Source organism: Leishmania major, chromosome 25, assembly GCF_000002725.2.
Source record: "Leishmania major strain Friedlin complete genome, chromosome 25".
Lineage (NCBI taxonomy): Eukaryota > Euglenozoa > Kinetoplastea > Trypanosomatida > Trypanosomatidae > Leishmania > Leishmania major.
The window spans coordinates 226,676-247,257 of record NC_007266.2 but is presented as its reverse complement, the minus strand read 5'-3'; the positions used below and the strand labels follow the sequence as shown (position 1 = coordinate 247,257).

General features: G+C 59.7%; 6 protein-coding genes across 6 annotated transcripts; all 6 read left to right on the top strand.

Annotated features, from left to right (window-relative positions):
• Positions 1-857: 857 nt before the first annotated feature.
• LMJF_25_0680 (myosin heavy chain kinase c-like protein) lies at positions 858-6,038 on the top strand (the record flags this gene model as incomplete). Its single annotated transcript, XM_001683769.1, has 1 exon — positions 858-6,038. The coding sequence occupies one exon, from the start codon at positions 858-860 to the stop codon at positions 6,036-6,038; it is 5,181 nt and encodes a 1,726-aa protein (XP_001683821.1).
• Positions 6,039-9,748: 3,710 nt separating this feature from the next.
• On the top strand, positions 9,749-11,530 carry LMJF_25_0670 (putative epsin; the record flags this gene model as incomplete). Its single annotated transcript, XM_001683768.1, has 1 exon — positions 9,749-11,530. The coding sequence occupies one exon, from the start codon at positions 9,749-9,751 to the stop codon at positions 11,528-11,530; it is 1,782 nt and encodes a 593-aa protein (XP_001683820.1).
• A 2,953-nt stretch (positions 11,531-14,483) lies between these two features.
• LMJF_25_0660 (conserved hypothetical protein) lies at positions 14,484-14,771 on the top strand (the record flags this gene model as incomplete). The annotated part of the gene is made up of 1 exon (XM_001683767.1): positions 14,484-14,771. One exon carries the CDS (start codon positions 14,484-14,486, stop codon positions 14,769-14,771), a length of 288 nt encoding a protein of 95 aa, XP_001683819.1.
• Positions 14,772-15,688: 917 nt separating this feature from the next.
• Positions 15,689-17,689, top strand: LMJF_25_0650 (conserved hypothetical protein; the record flags this gene model as incomplete). The annotated part of the gene is made up of 1 exon (XM_001683766.1): positions 15,689-17,689. One exon carries the CDS (start codon positions 15,689-15,691, stop codon positions 17,687-17,689), a length of 2,001 nt encoding a protein of 666 aa, XP_001683818.1.
• Positions 17,690-18,183: 494 nt separating this feature from the next.
• LMJF_25_0640 (conserved hypothetical protein) lies at positions 18,184-18,672 on the top strand (the record flags this gene model as incomplete). Its single annotated transcript, XM_001683765.1, has 1 exon — positions 18,184-18,672. The coding sequence occupies one exon, from the start codon at positions 18,184-18,186 to the stop codon at positions 18,670-18,672; it is 489 nt and encodes a 162-aa protein (XP_001683817.1).
• A 590-nt stretch (positions 18,673-19,262) lies between these two features.
• Positions 19,263-20,339, top strand: LMJF_25_0630 (conserved hypothetical protein; the record flags this gene model as incomplete). Its single annotated transcript, XM_001683764.1, has 1 exon — positions 19,263-20,339. The coding sequence occupies one exon, from the start codon at positions 19,263-19,265 to the stop codon at positions 20,337-20,339; it is 1,077 nt and encodes a 358-aa protein (XP_001683816.1).
• Positions 20,340-20,582: the final 243 nt, after the last annotated feature.

The following is a 20,582-nucleotide window of genomic DNA, read 5'->3' as shown; positions in this document are numbered from 1 at the left end:
TCGTTGACAACAAAACAGCACGACTGAGCACATACACAGGCATACACACAAAAAAGTTTTTCCCGTTCTCGTTTCGTTCGTTTGGGTGCTGCTTCTCCTTCGACGTGTGCCATTGGGCTGTGCTGTTTGGGCGCTTGTGTATTCCTCTCCCCTCCCTCACTTCTCTCACTTTGTGTGTTTGTACACGTATATGCGTGTGTGTGCGTGTCTGTGCTTGCTCGACCACTCAGGTGTCTTCTTTGTTTCTTCGTTCGCCGCTCTCCCTCTCTCTCTGTGAGCCACACACACACACACACACACACACACACACACACGGCACGCTTCGTCCTTCTTTTCCTTTCCTTCTTTTTGTGTTTTCGTTTTCACACTAGGTGTTTTGATTACGATTTTAGTTGCTGCCTTTTCTCTCTTCATCTCTCTCTCCCTCCCTCCATCTTCTCCCTCCATCTTCTCCCTCCCTCCATCTTCTCCCTCCCTCCCTCCCTCTTCTCCCTCCCTCCATCCATCTTCTCCCTCCCTCTTCTCCCTCCCTCTTCTCCCTCCCTCTTCTCCCTCCCTCCCTCCCTCTGTCTTCCGTCGACGCTTGCCGCTTTCGTTTGTTTGGTTTTGCCTCTGTCACCCTGTAGAGATCACACATCACCTCGTCTCCTCTTCTCTTTTTCTTTCTCGGCTGTTTTCGGTTCTTCTTGTGTTTGCGTGCCCACGCTCCTCCCTTGTCTCCGCATCCTCGCGTTGTACTCGGGTAATTCGACCACAGGGGGGACCGAGCAGGGCAGCGTGCACACAAACACATCCTCTTGGTGACATCCACACTGCACACGGCCGTTGCTGACGTTTTCGTGGTCTACAACCGTATTATGTGGCCTGGCGTGACAGAGCTCTTGGACAGGCTTCAGAACACTTCTTCCTCCAACCTGAGTGCCTCACGCAACTCCAAAGTCAGCTTGTCACATCGCATGGACTTGTCTCCGCTGCAACTGCATGATGAGGCGGCGTCCCAACGCAGCAGTACCGGATTGGCGGCCACCTTTGGTGGGCTTTCGCCTCCTCTGCCTAGTCACCGGCAATCCATAGACCAGCCACGGCGGCACAAGAACGACAAGCATCATCACCACACCAGCTGCGACAGTAGTCTTAACCCCACCATGGGATCCTGTAGCGGAGGTGTACCGACCTCCCAGGCAAGCTTGCCGCTGCTGGCCGGTATGATGGCCTCGCGCAAGGAGCTTTTCACCGAGCTCGCCATCCCTTCCACCCAATCGATGAATGGGCAGCAGCAGGGTCAAGGCACGAGCTCCTCTCTCGTTGATGCCGCACAACCGCCAACGCCACAGGGTAGGGTTGGTACTGCTTCGCGCGCTCTATCGCCGCGTGCGTTGTCCACTCTGGGAAGTTTAGGCCCTAGCGGGCCGGTGGCTGGGTTACTAGGCACATCCCCGTCGGGCAAGGACTTGCCAAACGCCGCATTACGAGGTGGTTTTCTGTCCGAAAGCATCTCCCTCGTCGAGTCGTCAGTATCGTCCATATCACGCAGCGCGCTCCGGCTGCACCGCGGCAGAGTGCGTGATCGCCTTCCCAGCGACCGAGAAGACTCCAGCGGCATGGACGGCGGCAGGAATGATGTGCCGTCGCAGGTGCAACTGCCACTCATCACACGTTCTCTGACGAGCGCCTGCGCTAGCTTGCAAGGTCGCCAGCTTCCCACCACCCTGCAGGAGCTGGAGGGTTCGAGTGCTGGTGTTGAGTTGCCGACTCTGTCTTGCACCTTCTCGCTCAACTCGATGCCCCACGAAGACGAGGGTCCGTGCCTTGCGCCAGCCCTGAAGATTGTGTTGGAGGCGTCGGCCGCTGTTGGGCAGCCACCGCGGCCGCTGCATCCGGCGGACCTCCCCCAAAGCAGAGATGAGCGTTGTGACGTCGACTCAATCAAGCCATCCAGCTCGTTCGCCTTGGTGCAGTCCGCAGGCCGTGCGACTGTCATGGACATGGGCAGCGACGACGATGCCAAGACGAGAGAACATCGGCCGACCCCAATAGAGATCAGCGACCGCGGCGGCGGTACCAGCATGCTTGCCACAGCCCCGGTGTCGCTCACGGTGGAGGCGTCACCGCTGACGCTGGCAGGCGGTCTGACGGGTCAGTCGTCCTCACAGAACTCGACTGGGATGGCGCAAACGACCTGTGCAAGCACCCCCGCCTCTCCATTCGCCAGAAACGCGGCCGTCACGCCCATCGCGAACTCGGGCTTCAGCCGCTTGGACACCGCCGTTCTCGGGGGCGGTGATTACGTGCAAGAGGCGACGCGACCGCCGACCGGCGAGCGTTCTAGTGGACCCAAACACGGAAGCTTGCAAAGCCTCGACCACGACAACTACACTACCGCCGCGCGCGGCGCGACGGGCCAGCAGCGACCCAGCGACTCCATCGAGAACGACGACGCCGCGCACCAGAAGCGGGCGAAGCGCCGCCTGAAGAAGACGCGGAAGAAGGGCAAGGCCAAGCGGCAAAAAAACGATGAGGCAGTGGCGGAGGGCGAGAGCGGGGTGGCTTTTGATGCGCTGAAGGCGGTGGCGGTAGCTCACAGATCGGCCAGCGCCCTGGCCCGCAAGCGGCAGCGCAAACGACAGCTGAAGCAGGAGAAGATGAAGGAGATGTCGTCGGAGGAGCGTCGCCAGTACAAGGCGGAGCATCAGCGCCGTCGTGCTGCGAAGAAGGCAATGCGCTCCTCCGCAGCGGCTGCCTCGCCACACCTTGAGCGTGGCGATCATGGTGACTGGAGCGGCAGCAGGCCGCACCACAGCAGCGACCCCTCTGCTTCTTTCTCTCCGGCGCCCGTGCCCGCGGCGGGTGCTGTTAAGCACCATCCGCCGCTGTCGTCCTCGCCGGAACTGCCTCAGCCTTTGGCACCTGTTACCGCTGCGTCTGCAGACCCTGCTGCCAAGATGACAAGCTCACACGCGCGGCAGTCATCAACAAAATCGGAAGTCGAGCAGAGCGTCCCGAACCTGGTCGATAGGTGCTCTTCGGAGGATCTTGCCGCGACGCTTTCGCCGCAGGTCCTCGCCAGCACCTGTAGCGCGACCACCAATGCGCTGGCCGACGGAAGCAGCTCCTCGCTGAAGGCGCTTCAAGGGCGGCGGTGCACGAGCGCCTCTGGTGGAGGCGCTCCTGTCGTTCCCAGCACGACGCACCCGTTTAAGTCGATGTCGAGCACCCCGGCGCCGTTTCGGCGTCGCTTTTTCACCGACATTGCTGGCAGGCAGCAACATCAGGGAGGCGCGAACAGCTTCCTCCACGAAAGCAGCAGCACCCCAGCCAACGTCAGCGGTCTGGAGGGGCAGCTGCAGGCCCGCAAGGCGGATGCCGAGGGCTTCGGCGTGGAGCGCGATGCTACGCTTGGTGCAAATGGCGGCAGCGCGGATAACTACGATGCCAACGAGAGCCGAGGTCCACCGCGCAGACAACCGATGGACGAAAGCGGCGCCGTCGTCGGCGTGGTTCCGGAGGGCGCTCCGATGTCCGACGGGAGTGCGCTGAGTCTAGCCCCACACCTTCCCGCAGCCGCGGCAGGATCCGGAACAGCTGCCATTCTGGAGCTGAAGCAGCAACAGGGGGTGCAGCAGCGGCATCGGTTGCCCTCGCTGGCGGCGGGCAGCTCCTCGCTTACTGCCGTGTTTGTCTCCGTGGCGAATGCAAATGGCGATGTCGCTTCGGCCGATGCAAGCAATGTATCGTTGATGACCGCGTCTGCCTCAGAATGTGGGGCCGATCATTGTCAAGGGTCAAGCCTGCCTCTTCGACCAGATGCGGAGGCGAGCCAATCAGTGGAGCCAGGCCTGAACCAGTCTCCCACGGGCGATGCGCTGACAGGCGCCGTCACGAAGGGGACCGCCGCCATCTCCGTCACCTCCATGTCGTACTGTTCCGCATACAGTCGATCTCATACCAACGATGGGGTGCCGGAAGCAGTCGAGCCGGTGGCGAAGGGTGCTGGTGGCGCGGAAGGGTGTGGCGCAGGGCAAAACGCCCTAACACCGGTGGCAGCTGTATCAGCAGCAGTGGCAGCGGCGCGGAAGGCCAGACAGAGCCCGTCCTCGTCGTGCTCTTCCTTGCGGAGCCGCAGTAGCGACGATGAGAGCGCCGACGGCAGCACCGGGTACAGCTACAGCAGCTACAGTAGCAGCGGTAGCTTGGTGCCGGAGGTGTTGCAGCTGGTGGGAGGCTGCACTGTGCCGCCCCCTGTGGCTGCCTTCTCCGATCTCAAGTACCGCTGCTCTTGCGTACCGCAGCTGCACAGCTACGCCGAGCCGGCCATCATCCACGAGTGGAACCTCACCGAGGGCTGCTGGGGCAGTGTGGAGACGAGCGTGGTGCTCAGCCCGCAGCCCTTCTCGAAGGGGAACATGCGTGCGTCCTACTACATGATCGACATGCGTCGACTCAACTGCCTCTTGGTGGCGAAGCGGTATTTGAGGTCGACCGTGAAGGACGACCAGTACTTTGACGACGTCTCCATGCACAGCATTGCGGGGCACTGGGCACGTGTCTTCAACACGATGCAGCCACCGAAGGAGGTCCGCTTCGTCCCTGCGGCTGTGCTGATCCTACCGAAGCGCAACCCGCCGCTGATACTCGCCATGGAGCCGCAGCTGACAGGCAAGTTTGTGAAGTACAATAACAACTGCGGCTACGTGCGGCGAAAGGCGCGGTGGACGCCGCAGGCCTTCTCGCACTTCACGTACCACGCCAGCGATCATGAGCTGATGGTGGTGGACATCCAAGGCGTCGACGACTACTACACCGACCCGCAGATTCTCTCCTCAGACGGGGAGGGATACGGCCGCGGCAACCTCGGCGAAGAGGGCATCCGGCGCTTCCTCGAGAGCCACAAGTGCAACGAGGTTTGTCGCGCTGTCGGCCTGCCTCCGCTGCAGCGCAACGCCAAGGGTGCCGTTATCGCACCTCTGGCGTCGCCAGGGAGTGGCCGTAGCAGCGCCGGGCCAGGCACACCGGCGGCAAAGGATCGTCTGAATACAGCGATACCCTGTGCACCTGGGTTGAAGGAGGAGCGACTTCCCCCGAAGGCATTCATGCACGCCCGCCGCGCTTCCTCCGGGAACACTCCAGGCCACGAGCACAACGGCGTGCAGCTCGGTTCGCGACAGCCGAGCGAGGGCGCCCTGAAGTTGTCGCCAGCGCCGCCACCGCGGCAGACGCTGCACACCGGCAGCAGGCCGTCGTCTCCGTCGCCACTGGCAGCCGCGCCGTCTGCGCTGACTCCTGGCCCCTTGCCACACCGCGTGGGGCCTGTGCAGAACGGCGGCGTGAAGTACGTGCGCTACCCGCGACAGGCGCTCGTCCGGCCGCAGAGCCAATACTTCGTCTCCACTGTCGCGGGCGGCCTCATGTCCGTGCCGCAGCAAGGCAGTGGTGTGCCAAACGGGTGCGGCAACGGCAGCTTCTTCTCAGCGCTTCAAAGCTACCCTCCCGCGAGTGAGCAGAGCGGTGGCAAGGTGGGCGGGTCGCCAACCAGCGGAAGCGCTGGCGCGCCTAGCGGTATGGCTGGTGTTGGCCACGCCAGTGCAAGTCCCCCGCCACAAGGCTCTGTGATGGTGGCGGTGCCGCTGCTGCGTCCGCCGGCAGGGGGGCGCCCCGGATACGCCGGCGCCCAGTCTAGCGTTAGCCCGGAAGGATTCCACCTCTTGACAGCGCCGAGGAGCGGAGAGAACGTTGGCTCGTTGCACCAGACGCCGCATGTGCGGCCCAGTGGAACGATCAATCTGGGCGGCGGCGTTCCCAATTTCTACTCGCACCCGCCCCTGACGGGCGCTGTCGGCAGTCCTACCGGAAGATGTGCCTCGCACCAGAGCTCGTTTGCTGCAGTGGCGTCGGCGATTCAAGCCACCGAAGAGGTGGCCATGGCACATAGGCCGAGGTCACGTCGTCAGTCCTTCAGTCGCCGGCCGGTGTTCTCGGCGGTGGAGGAGATGCCGAAGAGGTCCGAGTCCCGCAACCATGGCCACCCTCATTTGCACTGAGGCGAGAGAGTGCTTGTGCGTGCGTTCGCTGCCAATGGTACGGCGCGTAGCACTTGTTGGCGCATACCCGATGTGGACGTTGTGCTCATGCTCCCACTTGTGCACGCACTGGCGCGCGTTTCTCTTCTTCTCTTGACCCCCCTCTTTCGGAGGGAGAAGAGGGGGTGGCCCTGGTGGTAACACGTTGGTGTGCCCCACCCTCTCTTTCTCTGCATGTGTGCACCATTGGCAGGCACACCCCACACGCATATCGGCGCCCTTCTCCCTCCTTTGTTCCTTCCAGGTGTGTTGAATCTTCTCTTATACCTTCAGTCTTTTCTCCGTCTTGTAGTCGAATCCGCCGCCCCTTCCACCTCAACCTCCGTGCATCGTGGCTACTCACTAGCAACACCACCCCCTCCGCCCACTTCTCTCCCAGGGCGAGAGAGAGCGAGCGAGCGAGCAAGACATCAACACACACGAGGACACGCGTACACACAAACACGCGCATGCAGAAAGGGCACTTATGGGCCGGTACCATGTGCATATTTCTGACGCGACGTTGGTAGACCCGTTTAACACCCTCCTCTTCCTCCCATCCAAAGCGCCGCCTCGGTCAGTGCGTAGACACACAGACACACACACACACACAGAGACAGAAACCTCCCTCCCCTCTTCCTCGCACCCCGGATCTTTACTCGCCCCTCGCCTCCTGCTTTTCCCTCTCTCCTCCTGTGTTCCGCTTTCACGGGGATGGGCGGGTGGATTCCGCTGTTCTCCTCAGCCACCTCGGCTTCTGCGTCTCTCATTTTGTTTTGCTGTGTGTGCGTGTATGTATATATATATATATATATGCTCGTGCGCGCGCGTGTGTTTGTGTGTGTGTGTGTGTGTGCGTCGTCCTCACGCGGCCACTCCCGAAGAGCTGCCTGGCTTTTTTCGTTTGTCTTCGGCTCGTGCTTGTGTGTTCTCCTCCGCTGTTGCTATGTGATGCCTTGCTCCGCATATCTTGCCCACCTGCCCGCGGGCATCTGAAGGACTTACTGCTCCGTGATGTTTGCATCCCGTGCGCGCGCTTCGGCGCTTGAGGCGAAGATGATGATGCGCCTCGACGCAGAAAATCGGAGTTACGGAACGGACTCGTTGTGGTTCAGGTAAATCGAATGCGAGACGAAACCGTTGTTGCACTGGTGCGCATTCCTGCATGTGTGTGAGAGAGAGAGAGAGAGGGAGAGAGAGAAAAGGAGAGATGGAGAACGTCCAACATGTGAGGCGTCGCGATGGGCGGGGTCTGTGGACTTGCTTCGTTTTGTGTTGCTTTTGCCCCCTCCCCCCTTCCCCCTTCCTTGGCCCTCTTTTTCTTTTCTCTATTTCACTGTCCCTCTCCCCCGTGCCGCCTTTTCCTTGCATCATCCTCCGCCGTGTGCGCACGTGTGCCTCTCACCCTTTCCACATTGTGCCGCTCTTCTCTCTGTGCGCATTGGAAGAACCCACCACCACCACCGCCACCGCCGTTTCTTTTCCTTGGCCTTCTCCTGCACTGTTGTTCTGCTTTCAACGTCTGCGATGTGTCGTGCTCTTTTGTTGTTGTTTTCGCGTCCATATTTGTCGGCTCTCTTGTTATTCCTTTCCAGCCATGGGAACGACGCTTCTCGCCTTCTCTATTCCATCAGCTCATTCCCTTTTCCGCTGTTGTTGCTCTTCCTCCTAGACCAGCTATTCCACGACTTCCGCCCAACCTGCCCCTTCCCCCAAACCCTCATTCTCTCTCTCTCTCTTTCTCCTTTCCCTTCGTCTCTTGTTGATGTCTATCTTGCTCTCTTTGTTTTCTCTCTTTTGCGGCTTCGCTGCTCTGCCCGGCGACCGTGAGTGATGTCTATGAAGAGGGAAAACTGCCGCGGGCAGCCGAGACCGCTGCTCTCTTGATGTTGCGAATGCTGGCTCGGTGACAGAGAGACGAGGAGGAGATACAAGCGAGTGGTGTATGCTCACGTCTTTCTATAACGACGTCCTGCACCTGAGTCCGCCTCTTCACACGGCCCACCATCACGTCTCTGGTTTTCTAATCTGTATAGACCGAGTCCTCTTTTTGTTTGTCCGTATACGGGCATTCTTTGCCCGCCGCTGACAAGCTAGGACTCGTGAGATTGGTGGTGTGCTGCGTGTCTGCGTTACTATCTTCTTTTGGGTTTTCTCTTCCATTCTCTGGGTGCGTGATTATCTGTGCGCCGAGGTCGCGCTCACGAGGATGAGGTCTCACTCCCCGGCAGACAACCCAATCGGAGATGACGATGACAAGAAGGACGGCGCGGACAGCATTTGGAAGCTCCATTGCTTGTCGCACCGGTGCACCTCTTGTGCTGCGGCTGTCAAGTAGTGACTCTTCTGGATGGCAGGCATGCTAAAGGAGAAGCATCCACAGGACGGAGCTGATACGAGAAGGATGAGGAGCAGCGACGAGGGGTATGAGGAGACCCAAAGTGGTGTGCTTGACTTCCTATCCTCCTTTGCTATCCCTGTCACTTCTCTGTTTCCATATTTCGTACATGTCTGTATGACTTCTCCTTCCCTCCCCTCCCTCCCTCCCTTCACAATGCCACCTTACCTCGCTTCTCTCTTCTCCGTGCGCCCTCTCACTTCTTGCCCTCTCCTCCTCCCCCTTTGCCCCCCCCCCCCTTCACACACACACACACACACACGCAAAACTGCGCGAAAGTCATGCCCAGTTCTCCCCCTTCTTTTCTCTTCCCCTCATTTTTCCCAACCACCACTCTGCAGCGTGTCTCTGCACATCTCCGCCTACCTCTTTCTTTCGACGAGCCGAACGTTTGCCGCTCACTCTCTCGCTCTCTCTTCCACATACGACCAGGGCCCCTGTTTCCATCCCCTCCCTCTTCCCCCCTCTGTCTCTGTCTGCGTGTGTGTGCGCGAGCGCAGGTCGGCCGACCATTCCTTTGCTTTGTTGTTGTTTGGGTTCTCTGCGGGCCCCTTTCATTGGATTGTGCGTTTCTTTTCACTCGCACCCGCTCAGGCTCGCCAGATTGCTCTCCCACCCCGTGTCTCACAGACTCTCTCTCTCTGTTTCGTCCACTCCTCAGTGGTCTTGTTGCCCCCTTTTCACGCATTGTCGGATCTCCCCTTCCCCACTCGCTCCGAGTGCGCACACTTGTGTGTGTCTCTCTCTGCTTGTCACACAGGGATACACACGTAAACATAGCAGGGAACAGCAGCGCAACAAGCGAACGATATTCCCCCACGTAGAACAAGGTCAGCTCTCTAAAAGCCACTAAAAGAAGGCGAGGAAATCAAGGGCAAATAGACACACACGCGTGCGCACATCAACAGAAGCTTATCTCTCCCTTGTTTTCTGGTCATAATCGAAGTGTAGAAGTGTAGTAGAGCTCCTTCTATGTCTCCAAGCCTGAGCGTAGAGGCAAAGCTTTGTGCATTCTCTGTTACTTCATCTCTCCGCTTCTGTGCGTGTGTGTGTGTCTGTGTGTGTGTGTGTGCGTGTGCGTCGGAAGAGTATCTGCACCTCCTGCACTTTCTCGGAACAGCAGGCCCTTTCCTTTCACCGCGTTGAACTCTCTGCTCGTTCCAGCTAGAGAGAGCGCATCATCTGTATACCGTTGCCTTCTCCCTCCCTCCCCCTCCAGACTCGCGTCTAAGCGCGTACACCCGGAGAGTCGAACTCGACCACCACCGCCGCTTAACCATTGAAAAGGGGGGATATGAACTTCACACAGCAGCTGTGGTCTGTGAAGGAGTGGGGCCGCGTGATGGCCACAAGGAGCGAGTACGTCCAAATCGTGCACGATGCGACCAACGATGAAAAATGGGGGCCGACAGGACCGCAGATGGATGCCGTATGCAACGCCTACCCCCGCGGCGGTCCCGAAATCTTGAACGAGCTGCGCACCCGCCTCAACAACCGCGACAAGTCGTGGCGCCCGTGCTACAAGTCGCTGCTCGTCATCGACTATCTTGCCCGCAACGTCGACGACCGTTACCTGCCGGAGATCTCCGCCTTGGTGCCCATCATCCGCACCATCTCTACCAGCTTCTACTACACTAACCCCAAGGGTGTCGATCACGGCGTGTCAGTACGGGAGCGTGCGAAGAAGGTCGCGGACCTTCTCAGTGATGGCCTGCAGCTGCGTGAGGAGCGTATGGTAGCTGCGCAGATCAAGGCGAAACTCTCCCACAACGCTAGCGATGGTGGCGGCCCGAACAGCGACGCCCCCTACAGCGGAGCTGGCAGCTATGGCGGCAGCCGCGATTGTGACCGGTACCGAAGCTATGTCAAGGGCTCCCGCCAGGCCTATGACTCCTACCGGTCCTCGCCGCCCCCTTCGGCGGTACTGTCGCGCCCGCGCACCAAGGAGGAGCAGGAACGGTGCGACATGGAGATGGCGCTGCGCTTGCAGCGTGACGAGGAGCGCCGTAGCGGCGTTTCGGCCGAGCAGCTGGAGGAGATGTACGCAACCAAGGTCCGCCAGCGCCAGAGCGAGGCTGAGCGCCAGAAAGTTACCGCGGAGGACGACGAGAGACTCGCCATGCGACTCCAGCAGGAGGAGGAGGAACGGGCGCGGCGCGAGGGCGTATCGCTGCCGACGCTGAACTCGGACAAGCCATCCAGCACCCCAGTAAAGGCCCCCTCGCCCAACCCGCCCGCGACGAATGCGCTGGACGAACTCTTCGCCCCTGCCCTGTTCTCTCAGCCCGCTGTCGCCGCCCCTGCTTCGTCGCCGGGCCCCTTCAATTCCTTCCTCAACTCCCGCTCCGGACTTCCACCAGAGCAGAACTCGTGGGTCCAGCCCCAACAACAGCCGACCCGCGTTCAGAACGAATGGGGACAGCCACAGACAGCCAACGATGCTTGGGGTGCACCACAGCAAGCGCCGCAACAGTCCGTGCCGCCGCTGCAACAGCAGCAGTTCACCCCTTGGGGCCAATCGGCCACCGTCTCAACAAGCAACTCATGGGGTCAGCCTCAGCAGCAGCAGTCGAACTCTTGGGGCCAGCCCCAACAAGGACCCTCGCAGCAACAGCACGTGGGTAACAACGGCAGCGCTGGCTCGTGGGGTCGAGTTCCTTCGTCTCAGCCGCGGGACCCGTGGGACCAGCCGCAACAGACACCGCAGCCGCAACAGGCATCGCAGCCGCGACAGGCATCGCAGCCGCAACAGGCATCGCAGCCGCGACAGGCATCGCAGCCGCAACAGGCATCGCAGCCGCGACAGGCATCGCAGCCGCAACAGGCATCGCAGCCGCAACAGGCATCGCAGCCGCGACAGGCATCGCAGACGTCGAATTCTTGGAGTAAGTTTCAGCAGCAGCCGCAGCCCGGCGATTGGGGCCAGACATCTGCACCACCTCCGCAGCTGTCCGATACGTGGGGCCAGCCACTGGCAAGTGACACAGCGAGGACTCTCGACTCCACGAACAGCAGGGGTAACTTGGGCAGCATGTGGGGTAATTTGGACCAATTCTCCAACCAGCAGCATAAGTGAGCGAGCACAGCATTGCTAGTGCGCTCCCTCTTTATGCCCCCCCCCCTCCTTATCACTTCGACTTTCACTATTGCAGAGACACCCCCACCCACCCGACAGCCCATATATATATGTACGTGGCGCTGATGATGAGCTCTTGGTGCATGTTGTTGTCCACTAACGCTGCTGAGTCTGTCGGTCGTTTTCTGCGGGTGCACGCTTTGGATGCCGCGGGGTCCCTCTCCTTCCCTCGAGCGACTTCGGTGCTCACCATGGACCCCATGTGGGATGCGGTGTGATGTGCTATGCACACATGTATCTCAAGCCTCATGAAGGACGACCAAAAAGGAGGAAAAGCGTGCAGAGGGCGCGAGGGGGAGGGGGGGGGGTGGATGAGGTGGTTGGGAAGGAGCGAGGTCGGGAACGATAGCGCGCTAAGTGGAAGGCTCGCAAAGGAGGACGAGGTTCGCGTGCTCTGAGCGCAGATTGAGGCTACCCACGTATTCGTCGTCATAATCTACAACGGTGATCGTAATCTACGCTGACGTCTGAGCGTTTTTTTTTTGTACCTTTCTATGGCTATCGTTCCTGGTGCTCTGTAGCTGGTTTGCGTGTCTGCTGCGCTTGTGTGTATATATGTATATATATATGTACATGTGTGTGCGCGCGCATCTGCCGGTGTTTCTCACTTTCTCACACGCACATGCACGCACACACCCACTCACCACACATACATATACACATACTGCCTCTAACTCTTTCGTTTTTTGTTTGTTCCGTCTTTCCTTTGTGTCTGGGTCTGCGTGTGCGTCGACGTGGCTGAAGCGTCTCTGATGCTCGGTGCTCTTTTCGTTTTTTTCTCTCACTGACTCCTTTGCTCCCGCTTCTCTCTTTTTTTGTGTGTTTAGTATCGCGCGGGAATGTCTTGGCTGGTGAGTGTGTGACAATGTGCGCTGTTGTTGCACGACGACTGTGTTTGTTGCTTGCTGCTGCGAAAGGGCGTTACCAGAACGGTGTCCCTTGTCGGGTGTCGTCGTCGCTCGTCTCGGTTCTCCGCCCTCTTTGTTCGCCTTTTTTCTTTTTCAGCTCGTTTTGCTTCGCTTGTGGGTTTTTTGCCGTTTGAGGCCGCCTGTGCGGTGGTTGTGCATGCGAGCGAGTCGTTAGGCTGTGTATCTGGGTGTTTATGGCACTCTTTGCCTTCGCTGTGGCGTCCCTTTTCGGTACGTCTGTGTTTTGATCCTGCCAAGCTGACGGCACACCCTTTCTTCCGCTGCGTTGCCTACGCCTTGAAACTAAGAGAGCGCAGGGGGCCATACAGACACGTCTTTTTCCCTTCTCTCTGGCTTTCACGGTGTGCGACTTCCTGCCTCGACCGCACATCGAGGCGTACGGGTGTTTGTGCATGTGCCTTGATGACGATACGCATACCAACATACACATACACGCACCAAGTGTCCGGTGCGGCTACCCGCGACACTCACAGATGTGTGCACGTGAACAACTTCCCTCTTTTGCGAAATGAGAAGCAAACGAACCTCACCGACATCTCGCCGTAGTGTGCCGCGCTCAAGCACGATCGCCAGAGAGCACGCTTGCCTGAATCGATGGCCTTCTCTGCTGCTCCTCGTTTCGCTTTGTGCCTCCACCCCCGCCCCCTGACGATGGGGTGGGGGCACACCTGAGAGAGTGGTATCCGAGGGCCCGGTACACCCACTCTGTGGGGGAGCCAAGCAGCCATCCTATTTCTTCCAACACCTGACCCCTTCTGGTACTGACAGGGTCAAGCACCTACAACGTGGGGATGTCAGAGCGATGTATAGCGGCTCATGTCGGCGGTCGGGTCCTGGATGAGGCTGCGTCGGACAGATCTGCGACAAAAAACACGCTTGCGCTACCCACATGATGGTCAGCGTGCCCACGTAACTCGAGCGCAGCCCACCCGGTCCTCGCTGCCTGCCGGTGGTGGTGGGGGGAGCCTCAGCCACCTCGAGGGAGATGCATCAGGCGGCAACCGGCCTGACTGGGAGCGGCTGTGAGGCGACCTGCTCAGCGGGTGGGTGGGTAGGGTGTGGGACAGAGGCCGTGCTCAAATGAGAGGAGCGGCAGTGCTGTGATGTGTGCCTTCGGCTGCTTCGAACCGCGCGGATGGGGCCTGTGATCGGTTGGGGTAGTGTGGAGTTGAGCACATGTTGTATGGCAGAGAAATGAACACGCTTCAAAGTAGAAAGGAGACCGCGCCCTCTGCCGCCTGTGCTTCTGTTTGCCGTCTTCCCCTCCCCTTCTTGATTCTGCTCGTCTCGCATCGTCTGGATGGCCCTTCTCTCTCGTCCTCCGCCCCGCTCTTCCTCGACTCTTTTTTTTATCTTTCTCTTTCTTTTCTCGTTGCATTTCTGGCGATGCGCTCGCTGTCTTCTATTATTATGGATACATATTGTGCTGCGTCGACATCACCGCTGCGTTGTTTTGCCGTTTCCTGGGCAAGAGAGAAACCAAGGCGCAATCATACATCTGTGCAGAGTTGCCTGCATGAACCTGCCCTGCCATCTCTTTCACTCAACCATAGACACTGCGCGCATCTGCGTGAAAGTAGGAAGGTCTTGGCAGACTAGCGGATTTTAGCCCACTTTTCTGACATGGAAGGCGCCCCCTCTCCGGCTTTGGAGTCCTTTTCTGAGGGAGGGGTAAGCTCGCCGGACGCTGTTTAGCTGTAAGCAGTTGAAGGGAGTCGAAGTAGAGTGACAAAAGACCTTTGCAGCACCGCTGGAGAGGTCTTGCTGCAGCCTTTCCTCCTTTCCTCATCTCTCGCACCAGCAGCCGAGTAACGCTGTGGTTTTGCCCTTGTTGGCTCCTCGCCCTCATCTGCCCCCTTTTCGGTTCGTTTCTCTTTCAGTGTTGTCGTGCACACACACACACACACGCACACACACACACACACACACACACACACACACACACACACACACGCACAGCCGCCATGCTGCGCCGCACTTGCGCATCTCGTGGCCATGCCACATCGAACCTTTTCGCCCCTCCTCACTCTGGTCGTTGGTTCAACCCGCCGCACCAATGGACGATGAGCGACACGTTTGTGCCGGCGTTCTTCCTCGGTTTCTCGCCTATGGCCATCTGTGTCTACCTGTACCACGCTGCGTACATGCCGCAGTACTCGCACTACCAGGAGAAGAACTACTACCCGGCCCAGGTGTACACGAAGGAGTTCATCCACAAGTACAACCGCCTGGAGCGCTGGCGTTGGTATTAGGTGCGTGAGAAGAGCATCGGTTGCTTCTGCTTGCGCTTCTCAGGTGCACATGCACGTATATATATATATATATGCATATATGCGCATGCATTGCTCGCTCTCCCTCTCTCTCTCTTTCTGTGTGTGCCGACTTACACCCTGTCTTGCATGCTGGTGTCCAGGCGACTCTGATCTGTATACATGTATGGTCAAGTGGTGGCATACACGCCTGCTTGACTCTCTCTCCCCTCGCTCTCTCTCTCTCTCTCGGTGGGCAAGTGTAGTGGCTGTAGCTGCGTATTCCCTCGAACGCGAACAAAAAGAAGGCAATAGGCGCTGTCAAGACCGGAAGAACACCCTCAAAAAGGGCCATCACCCACGAACACACTCGAGAGAGAGGTGATACTTGCTCACTCGCGCCAGCCAACCTCCTTCTCTACCTCGCCGTCTCTCCCCCTCTCTCTTCGCCGCGTTTCCGACAGCTCTTGAGGGAGGGAACGTTGGCGATTGCTGTGGCGGCTGTGCCCGCCCTGCTGTGCGCGCATGTGCGCCTTCTTCATCTCACTCCTCTCGTCTTTCACAACATCTCTGTCGTCTGTGCCCCCTTCCCCTCCCCATCTTATACCCTCCAGGAAAACGCACACGCCGCCGCCGCAGCAGGTGGTTCCATCCACCCCCACCCCCTCCCTCCTGCTGCCCTTCATCGCTGTTCTCTCCGTCGACTTGCGCGTGTGTGTGCGCGCGCCATCGACGACGCCAGAGAGTGGGGTGCGTCGCGTGAGCGCCCACCGCTTTATCTTGTCACGTCACCCTTTTCCTCACAAATACCCACTCACGGTACCTTCGGCGCCTGCGCGTTTCCGCACGGCACCACCTGTTGCTGTGCTTCTTCCGATGGGGCTGCACCTGTGCTTGTATCTCTCTGAGTGTTTGCTGCTATGAGTCTGGATTGCGAGGGAGATGGGGCGCCGTGCGTGGAATGCGGTGAGTTCGACTTCTTGCCGTACGCTTGTCCGCGGTGTTGTGGCACATTTTGCGCGGCGCACGCAACTTGCCACCACATTCCGGCACACGTCGCGCCCACCGCTCCTCGTGCGTCATCGACGTTCCCACTCAACAAAGCAGCGGACGACGCTATCATGTCAAGTTCCGCCCCGCTGTGCACGCCTCCGCAAGAGGCGCTGCTAACGCTTACCGAAGCTGGCGCGACACTGACGTCAAACGCGTCCTCTGCGCTGCATCAGCAGCGATGTGTCGTGTGCGAGTCCGTGCTGTGCGCTCTGGCGCCATGCCCTCAGTGCGGGGACTGCTACTGCGCTGCCCACCGCTTTCACGGTCACAAAGACGTCGCACCGAAGGCGCGGCAGCAGCGGCGAGCAAATCAGCGCGCTGTCTCCTTCGGACCGCAGGACCGGAACGGCGCCACGACGGTCGATCCTGTTGCTGCGTTCTGCGCCCCGTTCACGCCAGCACACCCTCTCGTGCTCGCCCCTGTCGGATACCGTAGCCGCCGGACGGGTGTGCTGGCGCTCATCGTTGCACCACCCACCGCCGCAGCGACGAACCTCATAGGATCTGCGGTGGGTGGTAGCGAAGCTCCCACCTATACCATCGGCGTCTGCAGCCTAATTGTGGCGACGGAGATGTCCGTGGGTCAGCTACGCGATCGACTCGTGGGGTTTCTGCGAGATGCATTGGTACCCGCAGTGGAGCAGGAGCAGGATAGCGAGGCGACCGGGCGGATGTTGTCGTCTGGGTGGTCGGAGTGGGTATCCTCAGCTCACGCGACTTTGTTTAGTGTGGCCCCCGCTGCCACCGCCACTGACAGTGCGGCTGCTGTCGAGTCAAGACTGCGCTGCGTGCCAGCGCTCTCGCTGGTGCAGCTTCCGGTCGATGCTATTCTCCGGAAAGCACCGATAGTGAATGCGACGGTGCTGTTGAGCCTCATCAACGCCACCACGGCAGGGCACACGGCTCCGGAGGAGAGGGTGGCTCTGCAGCGCCTTATGATAACCTTCCTGTATGGGAAGGCCACCTGCCCGTCGGCACCCTCCTCCTCGACTGCTGCTCCGTCAACGTCTGCAAGGACGTCTGCCCACCGCGATGACCGCGTCAAGGCGCTCGCCACGCGTCTCTATCTTCAACATCAGCAGCTGCTCCGCCGTACCGCGGCAGGCACTCGAGAAGGTGGCGTGGGTGCCGCAGGCACGGCAGCAGGCAACGCAGAAGGCCTCAACTCTCAGCCGCCGGAGGATCGCGCCGGGGCCTCTGCGCCGGAGACAGGGGCGCTGCCGGAGCCGGCACTCGACGCTGAAGGTGATGTTACTCCGTCTTCGACTACCGCCATCGATGTGGCTGGCAACGTGACACCTTTGCCGGTCGCGTCTGTGTGGCCGTTTCAACACGCTCCACCGCTGAACAGCTTCGACTTCTTCAACACTAAGCTGAGTCCGTGTGGCGCTTCGGCGATTTGCCCTGCTACTGCCCCGCGCGTTGTCGTGGCGGTCTTCGTCGCGGATGCCGCCATGCCTGTGACCTTGATGCCCATGTGCATCGCGCTTGGCCGCGACTGGCCGCTCGCCCGTGCGGTGGATCGCCTGCGCGAGGAGGTTGGGGAACAGCAAATGGCGCAGCACCGCGACGCCAGGGCGATGCTCAACACCTTCTCTGTGTATCGTCTTGGCAGCGGCAGCGGCGCCGCTGCGGCGTCGGCAGGCACTGAAGGAGAGTTAGCCTGCTTATGGAGTGGCCGCTCGAGCACCTCCACCTCATCCGCTCCGGTGACGCTACAAAACGGGGATGTGCTGCTGCTGTGCCCCGCGGATTTGCCTGGTGCCGAGGCTGCGGTGAAGGACGAGGTGCAGCGACTACGGGGCTTGACGGGGAAGGCGAAGTCGGCGCTCAAGGCAGATCAAATGAAAAAGTGTGCTGTCATGTGAAGCACACACACACACACACACACACACACGACAAGATTGGCGTAGTGGCCGCAGAGGTGATGGCTTGTGTGTGCGTGTGAGTGTGTGCCTGTTCTGAGAGGAGGCCAACAACGCCGTCTTGGCAGGTACAGCGAGCCGGTGCCAATGACGACACAGGAGGCAACGAGAGCGGCGGAAAAGGGCGGGACAAAAGGAGAGAGACGCTTTCTCAGAGTCGAGTGTGCGTCTGTGCTTGCGTGCTGTGTGAGTGGGCGTTTCTTCTCGTTTCACAAGGTGCATCGCCGACTCGCCCGCGCGTCGAATTATGGTTTGCACACACCTCCACTCCTTTTCCTTCGCTCTGTCTGCCTGTCTTGTCCCTCTTTCTCCCTGCTACCGCTCCTACTATCGCGGGCATCCCTCGCTGCGTCTGTGCCTCGGTATGCATTTGTGCGTGCGTGCGTGTGATCTAGGAGGTCAGCATCAAGCATCGTTTGGCATAAGTGCCTTGATTCATGTCCGAGGCTGTCGTGCGCGCCGAGCGGGAGCTGTACGCGTATGTGGTGGCACTCCAGAATGTGCTGCATGCCGCAACTGAGGATGCCATGCCGCAGAGCCTGTGGGACGGCGCCAGAGAGAAAGACGGCGAGCTGAGTGACCCTGTTGCCGATGGAAACCCTCACAGCGAAATGCCGGACACGTTGATTCAACAGGTAGAGCGTGAAACAGCACTTGAGCGGCGCCGCATTCACGAGCTTGTGCGTCGGCAGCTGGCGCCACAGCGGGCTGCCCTCCGTGCGGCCATTGTGCAGCTCGGTGGTGGTCAGGATGCTTCCGGGAACATCATCGATGTTCCGGTAGCGTTGCTCGATCAGGAAATCGCGGCCGCGGCCACCGAAAGCGCGGAGCTGGGCCGGCGCATGGTGGAGCTGTACGACGAGGCGGCGCTGCTCGCCACGCGAATTGAGGCGGAGGTGATGGGCAAGTCGGTGCCACCCCTGTAGAGAATCTCCCTCCCTCCTGTCCGGTGGCGCACGAGGAGAGAGATAGATATGAGGGCTGGTACTGCGGCAGCGGAGGTGTCGCGGCTCCTCTCGCTCTTTTTTGTTGGTTGGTGCCTGTGAAAAGGCGTCGAAAATCTGCTGAGGCATCCATATCCACGTAAGCGAACCACGAGGAATCGCGGCGTGCTCCCATGCTGTGCCTGTGCCGCTGCACAGTTCTCCGCCCGCTCTCATCAATGTCTCGCCGCGGGCCACACCTATCAGACCGGAGGATAGGTCGAGAAGGACGCAGCAACTCCCATCATCAAGGTCGCGTAGCGCAGAGAGGGGAAGAACAGTACAGCAAAGAATCGACGAGACACAGGTGCGCGAGGTGGCCACCATGATCTGAGTTTGAGTAAGCGCTTCTTCATGCCTGTGCAAGTAACGTTTACCCCCCCCCCCCACACACACACACACGCATACGGTAGGTCTTGCATATTGGTGCTGCGCTCCGCCGTTTTTCTCTTGCGCCATGCGACTGCTCGCCCCATTCCCCTCTTTCTCTTCTCGTCCTGCCACTGCTTGCCACCGCCGGTGCGCACACACACATGCGATCCCGCGACTGTGAGTGGGAGCTGCGAAACGAAAACGGGCATGGCTGCATCGCCACCACTACCTCACACACGCAAGCTAAGCAGACACAGCTTGCGGTCCTCTATTTGTATGTTTCTGTCGGCTTCCTCTCTCGCGTAAGGCCAAGCGTAGTTTGTACACGCAGGATGCGCGCCTGTCAACTACTGCGCCGCGGCCACATGGATGTGGAGCCGTGGATGGGGGTGAGCTGCTACCCCGTAGGGCCCTTGCTGGTCGGCGGCGTCCCGACCATTCGCGCCGGCTACGACCACTTTAAGTTTATGCGTCCACAAGCGCCGCTACGGGCTGTGGGGCTGGACAAGCCTCTGCCACCGGTGCTTTTCAACCGCATGGACCAGATCGTGCTTATCGAAAACGCACTTGCTCTCCAGCGGACAGAGAATCAGATCTCAGTCACGCTGTCGCAGCTGGCGCTCGGCATTCGCAACGCGGAGAACTTCCTTGAGAAGCATCTCATGAACAAGGAGGTGCGGCCGTCCATCCATACGCTGTGGTTCCACGAGGGTGGTTTGCGCGAGCACCCGCATGTGTTGTCCGGCCTGGCGGCCCACCACTTGGTGCCACTCTTCAGCCTCATTAGCTACGACGTGGAACGGGGCAAGATGACGGTCTTCCAGGCGGAGGAGCTGTACGAGGAGCTCATGGACTGCTCTGTGGCGCAGCCGAAGATTGTGCAGCGGGAGCTGGCGAACCAGATGGTGCGCGTCTACTGCCTGAACGACGACTATAACAAGGCGATCCGCGTGGTGGACGAGATGTGGGCCAAGCACATCCGGCGCACCTTCGTCACATATGCCCCGCTCTTCCGCATGATCCGCGGGAAGCGGGATGTAGAGCAGCAGATAAAACTGCTGAGTTACATGTGCAAAACAGAGGGTGGCCGACTGCCCAAGTTCCTCTTCATTGACGTGCCGCGGATGCTGTACATGTTCGGTGTGTTTGCCCGCTACAACTGGATCCCGATCAACGTCTGCTTCACCGTTGTATGCACGGCGCTGACGCTGCAGTACATGAACTACGCGAAGTGGTAGCGTCTCTCGTGTGCTTGTGGAGCGGGAGTGGGAATGAGATCTGAACAGGAGCCCCCCTCACCTCAGACAAGCGCAAGGTTGTGTGTGCTTACGCGTAGCGACACTGCGGCTGCACGTTCGAGACACAGCTCACGCGGCTCTGTCCGCGTGGACCCTCGCCGCTGGTGGTTGTGATGGAGGAGTGGTTGATAGGTTGCTGCTGCTGCTGTCTTTCCGAGCAAGTACCACCTAATATACCCACGT